This window comes from Peromyscus eremicus, chromosome 11 (assembly GCF_949786415.1).
Source record: "Peromyscus eremicus chromosome 11, PerEre_H2_v1, whole genome shotgun sequence".
Lineage (NCBI taxonomy): Eukaryota > Metazoa > Chordata > Mammalia > Rodentia > Cricetidae > Peromyscus > Peromyscus eremicus.
In genome coordinates, this window is record NC_081427.1 from 37,911,229 (window position 1) to 37,923,995 (window position 12,767).

The 12,767-nt window shown below is 38.6% G+C and overlaps 1 protein-coding gene across 1 annotated transcript in view; it reads left to right on the plus strand.

The window, feature by feature from the left end:
- Itga1 (integrin subunit alpha 1) overlaps positions 1–12,767 on the plus strand; it is a 139,994-nt gene that overhangs the window by 95,733 nt on the left and 31,494 nt on the right. The window contains exons 12-14 of the mRNA XM_059276100.1: positions 5,389–5,531; positions 8,846–8,989; positions 10,685–10,942. Coding sequence (XP_059132083.1) covers positions 5,389–5,531; positions 8,846–8,989; positions 10,685–10,942 — 545 coding nt within the window. The remainder of the gene's footprint in view (positions 1–5,388; positions 5,532–8,845; positions 8,990–10,684; positions 10,943–12,767) is intronic.

Here is a 12,767-nt window from a genome sequence, read left to right on the forward strand (position 1 = left end):
TGCTGTTCCCCTATTCCCACTTAGCATACTTGTCCTTAGGTCCTTTCTTGTCCTGTCAATATTCTCAGCATTAGGGTACAGTGATAAAGCAAACACCTTGGTCTTGAAGTATCCCCATTTTACTATCACAGCATTCTTTCAAGGAACTTTTGATCCTGGAGGCAAGGCTTTTTCTGTCTAAATCCTAGTTTCTTTCTATTTTATGAGGAAAATACCAAGTTCTGGGGTACCTCCACATCTCTTCTTACTCAGAGCACTTGTGGCAGCTGCAGAGGAGGCAGGACTTCAGAGTTTGGGTCTCTGTTGTCTAAACACATAACAGCAAGCAGCAGAAGGCATCCCGCTCTCCTCCTACCAGAAAACAAACAGACTTGAGCAAGTCAAAGCCCAAATGACAAAGACAACTTAGAGTAAAAGGTAATTTAGAGCAGATAGATGTGGAAATGAATTCCCTGACGCAAGCCCACCTTCCTCCAAATCTCAAAGAAATTGGAAGCTGGAAAAGGAAGTGTACTGTGTGTCTTTGAAACAGCTGAGAATGTGTGATGGTGCCAGGGCTGAGCTCATGCTTCATACTGTGTCAGTCATGGTGAGAGACATGCTTAATCTGCTTTCTAAATTAATCATCAGAGAACAGAACAATTGTGCTCCAGTTACCACTAGCAGCTCTGACACACCAGTCAGGTCACCTGATTCTTACAGGAGTATTCCCTGTATGAAAATACCTGACTCTGGGCTAATTGGGAAAGCACTCACAAATACAGAGTGCCTATGTTGTGCCAAACATATCAGACAAATTTAAAATGACAAAATGGATGAGGCAGACCATTGTTCTGGATGAGAAACAATGAAGAAACAAGCAATCCCACTGGGTATGCTATGGGCATATGTATGGTATGACAGAGAACTGACAGAAGTAGGGGGGGACAGGGGGTGCTTAGCTCAGATAGCATCTGAAGTTCTTCATAACCTAAGATTCTGTGAGATTGTTATATGCAGAAAACCTTGGAATCAAAAGTCAGTTTAACCTAAAGCTTCTTTCTGCCCTAGATAGAACAACTATAGATCATAATGGATGGATTTGTAAATGTAAATTATTATAATTCCTATGAAAGACAGTTGATTGTGTGTTTGCAGAGCCACAGAAAGGATCTCTCTTCATTGCCAGAAATTCACTTTAAGACCCTAGCCAAAAACAAACAAACAATCAAAAAACAAATTCAATGTCTAGGCCCTAATCCATGGACCTATTAATGTGTTTCTTTATGAGGCAAAAAGGACTTTCCAATTGTAACTTTATGAGGGATCCTGAGATAGATTATCCCTGGATATATTTTGTCTTAGGGTTTCTATTGCTGTGACAAAACACCATGACCAAAAAGCAAGTTGGGGAGGAAAGGGTTTGTTCAGCTTACACTTAGACATTGCTGTTTATCACCAAAAGAAGTCAGGACAGGAACTCCAATAGGGCAGGATCCTGGAGGAAGGAGCTGATGCAGAGGCCATGAAAGAGTGCTGCTTATTGGCTTGCTTCCTCTGGCTTGCTCAGACTGCTTTTTTTATAGACCCCAGGACCACCAGCCCAGGGTGGCATCACCCATTATGGGCTACCCCACCTCCATTGACCACTAGTTGTGAAAATGCCTTACAGTTGGATCTCATGGAGACATTTTCTCAACTGAGGCTCCTTCCTCTTTGATAAATCTAGCTTGTGTCAGGTTGACACACAAAACCAGCCAGTACATATTGCCATAGTCCAATATAATCAAGTGATGAAATCAGAAAAATCTTTCCTAGATGTGTTTAGAGGGAGATAGAATTGTAGGAGATGGCCAGAGAGATGCAGTGTTGTTGGTAATGGAGGAGGAGGAGGTGGGAACATATGTGATCTCTAGGTCACAAAGAACAAAGAAATGTGTTCTCTCCACAGTCTCCAGGAAGGCATAGCCCCCACTTGCTTCTTACTGTAGTGCAGGGAGAGCTATGTAGGACTTGTAGCTTACAGAATTGCACAGTAAGACATTTGGAATGTACATGGTAAGCCATCAAGTTTATAGTAATTTGTTATAGCATCAGTAGAAAACTAATACAGGTTTGTTAAATAATACAGTTTCTAGCACTGATCCTATTACAGCTGAGTATTTAGACAAAAAGACTGAATGAAGAAAACAACTATGTTTGACATGGTCACTACTCCCTATATTCACTTATTCTAATTATTAATTTAACAGTGCTGTATTTTTGGTAGTCTAGGTTAGGATTCTATGATCAAATTCTTTAAATCAAACAAAGTTCTAAGTCTGTTATTCCCCTAAAGTTTGAGTCAATGGTTGATTAAAGCATGCTTAAATGACTTAAATTTTAAAAGATTGTACTGCACATAAGAAAACATCAAAATAGCCTTACTTCTTTCCATGGCCCCTTTTATCATTTACAATTCAATGAAACTGGAAAAATTACTTGTTGACAATGTATATATGCAAATATATGTAAATAAATGTGCATATTTATGGCTCCTCTATGCATAAGAAAAGATAAGTTTGCATATGCGGTCTATCGTATATTAATGTATTTTCTGTTCATTTCATTACCTGAGTCAAAAGTTAAGATATAAGACATTTACCAACAGGTGTCTAATAGGTGTAAGATGTCTTTCATATGCTTCCCCTAACCCACTCCCAAATATTTTTTTTCAAATATGAAATAAGGCTTTCAAATATTTTGTTGTGGGTATTGTAAAATTATAGAGAGACTGAGTTCACTGCTTTGAAATCTGGGTAAAAAGCAACCAGTGAGGCCATGTGAAATCTTACAAAGAGGGCAAAATGAGAGGCCAGCCCTCTATGGAAATATGTGTTCATCAATGAAAAGGAGGCAGTGGGAAATGTAGCATGAACACCCCTCTCAGGACAGAGTCATCCACCCAAATTCTTCTCACCCCATAACCTGCCTCAGTATGTGCTTAGCCATATTGCAGTTGAGTGTGGTGGTGAGACTGTGGGGGAGCCCGAACTCTGTCCCCTTCATCTGTACTTTGTTCTCATACATCCGTGCTATGTTCTGATCACGCCTGACACACTCTAAAGGAAAAGAAGTGAGCTAAAGGCACAAAATGAAGATAAGCCATTCATTTCCTACTCCATCACCAGGGCTCTTGCTTCTTCCCAGAAGGTATGAAACTAGACAATACTCATCCTTCGTAAAGGAAGATGAAGGTATGAAAACAGATGAAAAAATTCACAAAGGATAATATGCCTGACCAATTTTGTTCCCTTAGCACTTATAAAAACATTATTTGTACAAAAAATTATTTAACTTATAGTAAAATATTTACTACTTAAATTAAAAATATGATCTCTTTCACAGTTGGAAGTGGTTCTCTGTGACTTTTTGAACTATGCTTGTCTTCTACTCCAGGAATAAGCCACTTCTAACTATGAGAGCATTGCTTCCTTCTGCAGAACTCAAGCATATGGGTAGCAAGAGTTATCCATTGATTTAGCTCCATTCTCTACAGATACAAAAAGCAAAACTATTTTTCCTTCAGAAAATAACAGTAATCTGACCTAAAGCCACAATTCAAGCTCTTTTCCTAACTGGCCAGGAGTGACCTTTTGGGAGGGTTTGCTATGCATTTGATCCAGAACTCCCCTCAAAATCCTGTATATCAAGACACTCAAAACATCATGTTCATTTCAATAACATCTGAGAAACTTCCCAGGCCATCAAGGCTATGACTATCTGAAGAGCCACTACGTATCTCAATAGTGACTTTACCATTATTTTGTGAGTCTTTCCATCTCTGCAGAGATGGACTTATAGCTAAAAAGATGGACTTATAGCCTCAAAAAAAGGAGTGAATGCCCAACAATGGTATGAAAAATTTGCTATACGTGTATACAAATATATAAGGTAATGCCAAACTTGGGAGTTGTCCGTGTATCCCTGGTGAGTGAGCTAAATCAACAGAGACACCTGTGATGAGTGCTTGGCCATGCTCAGGATGCATGAAGACACAGAGCCCATGATCAGATTGACCCATGCATGAGCTGGCTTTGTCATAACAAGATGACTCTGACTGAACTAGAACAAGGTGTTCTTAAACCTTAAGTGGATGTGGCATGGAAGGAAAAGGAAAATAGAAAAAAAAAATTACAGGGCTCATGAGAAAAGTCTACATAACATAATATATGTAGTTGAAAGCAGAAGCAGGTAAAAGAAAATTTTACAGAGCATGAAAAATGAGATGAGTAGATGTGTGAAAAAAACTCAGTTTTAATTAAAAAAAGAGTTAAAAATCACAGCAAAGAACTGTGTTATTCAAAACACCCACAACTATAAATCATGGTACTCACACACAATGCTTGAGAAGGTTTAGTGAAACTGAATGAATCTCAAGCAGCAGTTCATGGAATAACCCTAGTAGTGATGTCCTGGAAGTGGCTCACCTCACATTGTAAGAATGAGAAACACTGATCCTGTAATCTATTATTTGAAATTTATTGTCAAAAATATTCAAAAGAAGGAAAAAAAAGTCCTCAAACTTGCTTTTTGTTATCTCAAGCATAGTACAAAAAATGCTCAAACAAACAAAAAATAAAACAACAACAACAAAACACCTAAATTCCATTAGTCCATCAGCAAATGGCCAGGAAGTTGGCAATACCTCTATGATACAACTCAGACAAACAACCTTTAACCATATAAAATTACAGTTTAAAAACGTGGTTAGCAATGCAGGAAGGGATTATACTTTCTGTCATCCAAGTACATAAAACGATTAGTGTTGATAGTATAGACACTTGTATCTAGATCAGTAGTTCTCAACCTTCCTAATGCTGTGACCCTTTAATACAATTCCTCATGTTGTGGGGACCCCCAGCTGTAAAATTATTTTCATTGCTATTTCATAACTGTAACTTTGCTACTGTTATGGATCATAATGTAAATATTTGTGTTTTCTGCTGATCTTAGGCGAGCCCTGTGAAAGAGTCATGCAACCCCCAAAGGGATCGTGACCACAGGTTGAGAATCACTGATCTAAATAAAATGTAATTTATTTGCTCCACAATGGTGATTGGAGGGTTTCAAGGTGTGTGTGAGTGTGCATGACTGTGCACAAGTGCATGCAGGTACCTTTTTCCCCCTTCTCTGTCATCACTGTTGTATCATTTGCATCTGTAAACAATGAAAAACTTGGTTTGGGGGAAATTATCATTGCAGAGCCATTCAGGTGTGATCGGAAGAAGGAGCCCATTAAAGGCTTCTCACCAGCACAAAATGCAAGAAAATGTAAAAATGATTAGCCTAACCATCTAAAGTAATTCATACTATATTACAAAGGACTTTAGGGGTCCAGGTACACATCTGGGATCTCTCTTTGGTTAGGTTACACAGTGAACTCTGCCACTGTCCCTGGAGATGTGCTCTATGTCGCTGGACAGCCTCGATACAATCATACAGGCCAGGTCGTCATCTACAAGATGGAGGATGGGAACATCAAAATTCTCCAGACACTCGGTGGAGAGCAGGTAAACTTGAAATAAATTGTTTTCTGTAATCTGTATGAATTCTGTGACTTTTGACCTAAAGTTTTAAAAACCCAATTATTCAAAATCCATTGTGAAGAAGGCTTTCTATTGATTCTTTAGAGGGTTGTGAAGTAGCCATAACTTTGATGTCATAAGCACATCAGTTGGAATGAGGTAGAAGTAGATATGTATAGATGATAGAGGTTGCATGCAGTTTTATTCAATATACACAAGAAACACTAAGATCTACAACATCAAGAAGCGCAAAAGGGCAGTTGCATTGATGCACTCATAAGAGAGAAGGTCATTTTAAGTTATGCTTGGTACAGGAAACTCATAGGAACTAAACTTTGTGCTGGCTCTAAATGGAAAGATGGGATATAGATAAGAAGAAAGAAATGAAAGACTTAAAATTCAACACATTGGATCATGCTATAGGTGATGGGAAATTGTATGTAACATTTAAAATTAGAAAACTCTTTAAAATATCCTTAAATATTAAAAGTCATTTAGGAAACTATACATACAGCAGGCACATATCAATACATTCAGTGTTTTAGACTGAAAAATATGTCTAACTGTGGTATTCAATGGTTAGTTTTGAAGAGTAATTTGAGTAACTTGTATGTGTGTGTGTGTTTTGCTCATGGGTTTCATGGGTTTTCCAAGCATTCCACAGTGAGAGTTCATTAACTTCATTCTGCCATTTGCAAGGATGTTTGTAGTTGAAGTTTTCCTGTGTTCCGGCCAGCTGGTGGTCAGAAAAAATCTCTCCCACTTCCGTCCCCCAAGTAAACACAAAGAGGCATATATTAAATATAACTGCTTGGCCATTAGCTCAGGCTTATTACTGACTAGCTCTTACACTTAAATTAACCCATAATTCTTATCTATGTTTAGCCACATGGCTTGGTACCTTTTCTCAGTTCTGCCTCGTCATCTTGCTTCCTCTGTGTCTGGCTGGTGACTCCTGACTCAGCTCTTCCTCTTCCCAGAATTCTCTTCTTCTCCTCACCCCACTTATACTTCCTGCCTGGCTACTGACCAATTAGCATTTTATTTATCAACCAATCAGAGCAGTACATATTCACAGAATATTGAATGACATCCCACAGCAGATGTTCTGCTTAGTCTTTGGTAGGCAGGGCTGAAATCAAATCGACCTTCCTTTTCTGTGGCAGTCCTGGCTGCAGCCATCATAACCTGCAGCCAGGAATCAGGCATCACACTGAGTTGGTCTAGAAGTGGCCCTAGTGTTAAAGCCTTGAGCCCCAGAGGAACCATGTGCTTTATGATAGTATAGCCATAGCTCACAGGGGCTCTGCAAAAGGCCACCACAGTCTGAGAAGCCACATAATACACGAAGAGTTCTCTTCCACTTCCACCTACCTTAACTGTAGCATCCTAACCAAAGTTATTTTCACCAACATCAGCATGATTCAATAGTACAAGGAGAATATCCTCAGCAGACTCCTGAGGAATCCCAGAGTACGTCAGAGGTAGTCCCTCACATTCAGGTGAAAGGTTTTTATTAATTTAGCCATTTTTGCATTCAGAACTCATCGACAATAAAAACAGTCTATTATTCCAGCTCAATGGCAATATATAAACAACCTAAAATGGTTTATCAACATTATGAAGTTGAAAGGAAAGAGGTAAAGTAGGTGGAAGTAAGTGATAAGTGAAGCTGAAGAATAGGAAAATGCTATTTGTTGCTGTTGTTGACAGCTTAAGTCTCTTACCATTCTGAAGCTGCCTGCAAGTATAAGGGAATATAAAACATATAAAACAAACATTCTTATGTAAGCAAAGGGGAATGCCATGGCTGATTTGTAAATAGTAATCATTTCTGTTCTAAGCCTGAGATTCTTTTTAAAGGGTTGCTCCATGATTATGTGGTCAACCATTCTTGAAGTTGGGGTAATTCAAGAACATCATTACACTTAGATGTGTTTCCTGTGGCAACACAAATTCTAATAACCAAAGCTGCTGGGAATGAGACAGAGGAAGTCAGGATACTGAACCTGGGCGGCTCGTGAGCTCACTCTCAGCTGCAGTGGACCACTGACACTAGGGATGAATGTCCAACAGAGCAAGGACTTACAGTGAGGGGAGGGTTAAAATTTATAATTAGTTCAAATGTTTAAAAATGATAAGCCTTTTAAATGTCTGTGAAGTTGTACTTTAAGGATCGCTGAAAGATATTCAAAAATGAGCATATTCAAAAATGCATGCTCACATTCATATTCAGCAGTTTCTAGAAACAGCCTGGAGCCCAGTACGCAGTAGCAAAATAGTGAAAGCATTGGAGAAGCATCTTCACCTAGCCTTAGAGAATCCAAAGAAAACTACAGGCCTGACCTTTAGGGCAGGACAAAGTTTAGGAGATGAGAGGAGAGAAAGGCTCCTGCAAGGATGAAAAGCAAGCACTGTTTATAGTGAACGTGGTAGCTTATATCTATGATCCTAATACTCTAGTGGCTGAGACAGGAGAGTGGCCACAAGTTCAAGAAGAGCCTAGGCTAGATAGTGAATTCCAATCCAGCCTGGTCTACAGAAAAAGACTGTATCTCAATCCCTCACATCCGACCAAAAAATAATGTTATATATGCTGTAGAAGCAGAGTTATGAGAACCAAGATAAAAATAAGCCTACAATGGAAATATCTGTAAGAAGAATGTTAAGAATGTAAAGTAATTAAATACAGGTCAATCTGTGAAAAGTGATTAAGTTTTTAGGTAGTGTAAAACCAGTTCCCCACTAAAACGGGTCCTTTTCTTTAAAATGTTGTTCAAGAGGAGAGCCCTGAAATCTTTTCCTATTTTTCTATTCCTTGTAATTGCTGGACCACATCTTAGCCACTATTGAGTAAGCACTAATCATAGACCAAGACTACTGAAGAAACACTCAGCCACTTTTATGAATTTGTTGCGTATTCCCATGGTACCTTATTTATACAATGATGAAACCAGAAAACCCTCTCCAATCTCATTTATTTTCTTTTTCCTTGAGAAACTCACCATGGTAGTATTGATCTGATATGTGGATAAGCAAGGACAGTCACAATAGAAATAAAGGTAGTCATGTCTCTAACTCCTAGACAGAAATCTGTCACCACTGGTCATCCTCAAAGTCAGGACCACATCATGCTCCAGTCTACAGAAGATTTGGCTAGCAAGATTTTCTATATTTTGGTGCCTTTGACACCAACTCTCACTTCCGCTTCTAGACCAGGACAAGTAATAGAATGGCAGACTTCCACTTCCTGGAGCACTTCCGAGATTTCATCCCTGCTGTTTTGTCTTGGGTCCTAGATCGGTTCCTACTTTGGTAGCGTCTTGACAACAATTGACATTGACAAAGATTCTTATACCGACCTGCTTCTCGTCGGGGCCCCCATGTACATGGGGACAGAGAAAGAGGAACAGGGCAAAGTCTACGTGTATGCTGTGAACCAGGTAAGGGCATCTGAGTTTGGTGAATCCAGAAAAATCCCTTCCCTTCAGATCCCACTAATACAGCTAGAAGATTTTTCACTTGCTTGGAGAAAAAAGTGATCTAAGAAGTTTGCAAGGCCCATTCAATTTCACAGTTTCAAAAGGAACATTTAGAATCCAAGTAAACTACTTTCAGACCTTAATTATGTTTTTCTTGAAAATATGAAATGTGTTTTTTTTGCTTGTTTTTTGTTGTTACTATTAGGTTTTGTTGTAGCATGAATCTTCAAAGTTCTTATTAATAAAATCAAACCTGAGGCCAGTTATTGGGGTAAATGCTGGTAGATCAGATGCAGAACAAGCCACAGCTATCTCACCTTGCCAATTCCTCAGCCGGTCCTGTTTCCTCAGACTGGAAGCCTCTGAGTCCTCATTCAGAATGAATCTCAGCTGAACTGTGCTGCTTGCTCCAAAGCCTGAAAGCTTAACCAGCCAAATGCTTCTAGTTTCTGGTCCTCACGCCTTATATACCTTTCTGCTTCTACCATCACTCCCTGGGATTAAAGGCTCACTTTCTGGGATTAAAGGCGTGAGTCACCATGCTTGGCTGTATCCTTGAACAGATGGATTTCTGCCTCTGGAATGCTAGGATTAAAGGCGTGTGCTACAACTGCCTATCCTCTATGTTTAATATTGTGGCTGTCCTGTTCTCGGACCCCAGATAAGTTTATTAGGGTGCACAATATTTTGGGGAACACAATACCACCACATTTTGTTTCATTCATTTTTTTTTTTTTCTAAACCGGAGTATACAGTATTTTCTAAAAGGCAAATACAAATGCCACTCACTTGGTAAATAATCCTGCTCATAACCTATTCAAGAGCTCCAGCCTGGCTAAGTTGGGGCATCCACAGTTACCATGGTGATAGACAGATACAACTTAATAGCGGTGGTATCAAGCCCTTCCTGGGAGACAGTATGGGTTTTAGAAACACTTCGCCAAGTGAAGGGAGATTCTGATTTCAATTGTAGTTTTAGACATCATTTGTTGGGAGAAGTAAATTTTGCCTTCTTTATTAAAAGGATATTTGCTATTTACAGACAGGTTAGTGGCTTGTTTTGCTGTTATTGTTTTTAATTCTTATTTTTCTCTGATACTAATTATTTTAAATACCAAATTACTTACCTTTCCTTCTCTCTTTTTCTTGGCTTTCTCTTGTGTGTTTAGGGGAAAGAACCTATGTGTTCTCCTCTCCTCTTTCTGTCACTCCCTCTTTTTCCAAAAAAAGTGTGTTCTTTCTTAGCATTGTCTATGGTTCCCTCCACTCCAGGCAGCTGTCAAAGGTTTGCTTTTGAGCAGAGTAAATTTTGTAATGGTCTTCAGTGGAGAATAGGCAGAGTCTTGGCCAAGAAGCACACTGTCAGGAAAGCAGGGCTGGGACCACAATGGAGGATTTCATTTACAGTTTTTTAATGAGTCAAAAACATGCTACTAATTATATCCTTAGCTTCATTAAGAAGAGCCTGTTGGAATTCTCAGCATGCTTGCCCTCGAGGCTCCTTTGGCTTCCCTACTTCCTCATATATCGTACAGGTTTGCTGTTGGTATGCTAATGGTTATTTCATAAGGCTGGTTTAGCATGCTCTTAAAAACAAACCTGCTCCTCTGGAGCAGCGTTGGGACCTCTTAAGTATTCTGTTTGTCTTCCCTCCAGACAAGGTTTGAATATCAAATGAGCCTGGAACCAATTAAGCAAACGTGCTGTTCATCTCTGAAGGATAATTCATGCACAAAAGAAAACAAGAATGAGCCCTGTGGGGCCCGATTTGGAACAGCAATTGCTGCTGTAAAAGACCTCAACGTGGATGGATTTAATGACATCGTGATCGGAGCTCCGCTGGAAGATGACCATGCGGGAGCTGTCTACATTTATCATGGCAGTGATAAGACCATAAGGAAGGAGTATGCACAAGTAAGACACAGTTTCCCACAGGCTCTCACCCTTCCATGCCCAGTGGTCTCACCTGCCTTTCTCTATAACTCATAACTTACTTTGTTTCTTTTCTTTATTCTGACTCTCCCGGGAAACTACATAAGAGTGTCTCCTGTGTTCTTTCTTAAGAATTAGCTAGTGTTTTACACCATTATCTAGTTATTTTTCTGTGATTATTATTGTCTGCCTTCATGGACCTGATCATTTGAAATGGTAAAAAAAAAAATAGAAAACCAGACCACCTGGTAATAATGTTCCTTGACATCTACAACATGTTTAACCCCAAAGAGTAAGAGGGCAATAATAATTTGATATAGTCAATATGGGAGATGAGATTGTGTCTTTTTTATTCAGTGCCCATATTGTTATTAAACAAAATGAGATTAAATTTATAATCATGAATCAATATTAATTAATTAATATTTTAATCAAATTAATGTTGGTTTCTGAGGTTTACAATTTTTTTCTCAAGTAATTCTGAGAAAAAATGTGAATGATTAATCTTGACCTTCAGGGGATTTTCTGTTGTTCTTGTTTAAATTTATTGATAGCTAAGTAGTTTTACATTTATTGACCTAATCTATAAATTTAATTTCTTATTACATGAGAAAAATATTCACTCACATAAATGTTTAATGCATCATAAACACAAGAGGGTTTAGAGAAGTTGTAACATAATGGGAAGTTTCTATAAAATTGTAGTCAGCAATGAGCTATTATGAATAAATAGCTTATAATTCAACATTTACATCAACACTCTCTAGCATCTAAGCCATGAAGAGAATCCAGACATCAGCTATTTCTTTTTACATTTCAGTGGTCTCTTTTATTTCAGTAGTTAATAGAGTTCTCAAAACCTACTCATGTAATATTTTGTTAACTTTTTATAAAGTTATAATGACATTACTGGTGACCAAAATAAAAGGCTTGTATAAGTAACAACGCTCCTGTCCATTTGACAAATGATTTGTTTCTCTTAAAAATCTTTGTGGGATTATATACTCAACTAGTGGCAGGCATTGGGGCACTAATCAGTGGGGCGTTGGGGAACCAGGAAATACACACAAAGAGATTTCTTGTGTTTTGTTGCTTTGTTCTTTCAGGATGACTTTTGAATAGCCTTTGGAGCAAAGAAAGATTTTTCATTGTTTAATGGAATAAATTGTCATATGTAATGCCTTTTTAAAAGTAGTGGTAAATCAATATGCAGCTTTAAACAAAATTAACAAAACAGCATTTGAGTTCAATTGTTTTTTTTTTAGTGGAAAATGCTTTCCCAGGGAACAAATGAGGATGTACTTACCCATTTCCAGGAACGCAGCATGACCCAGAATCAAGCAGTATCAGCTCCTTCAGAGCTAATGAGGCGCATACCTCCTGATTGGTGTGCCGAAAAATTATGGGAATATTTGTTAAGGGGACATATGGTATTTCCACTTCACCTTTTTCAGTTTGACTTCTTCCTTTTTGTTACTTAAAAGGAATCAAGAAGGAAAAGAATATGCGAAGTTTAGGAAGGGTCTGTTAGTCCTGTCTCCTTGCCAACAGGTTCTATTAAAATAGTATCTGCTTGGACAAACACTAAGCTACAGAGCATAGGGAGATCACTTTCTGTGTAAGGTGAGGTGCATAGGTACATGGATGAAGCTTCAAGAACCCCATAATTACAGTGCCCTCCTCACATTAGGGGTGGAGGTGAGAGGAGATGAGTGTTTTAGGACAGTTTTTTGAATTGTCCTATGCAGTCATCTGTTCTTCCTCTTGCCTATATGATGTGTCTTCAGAGTTTCTAGTACCTTTGAAT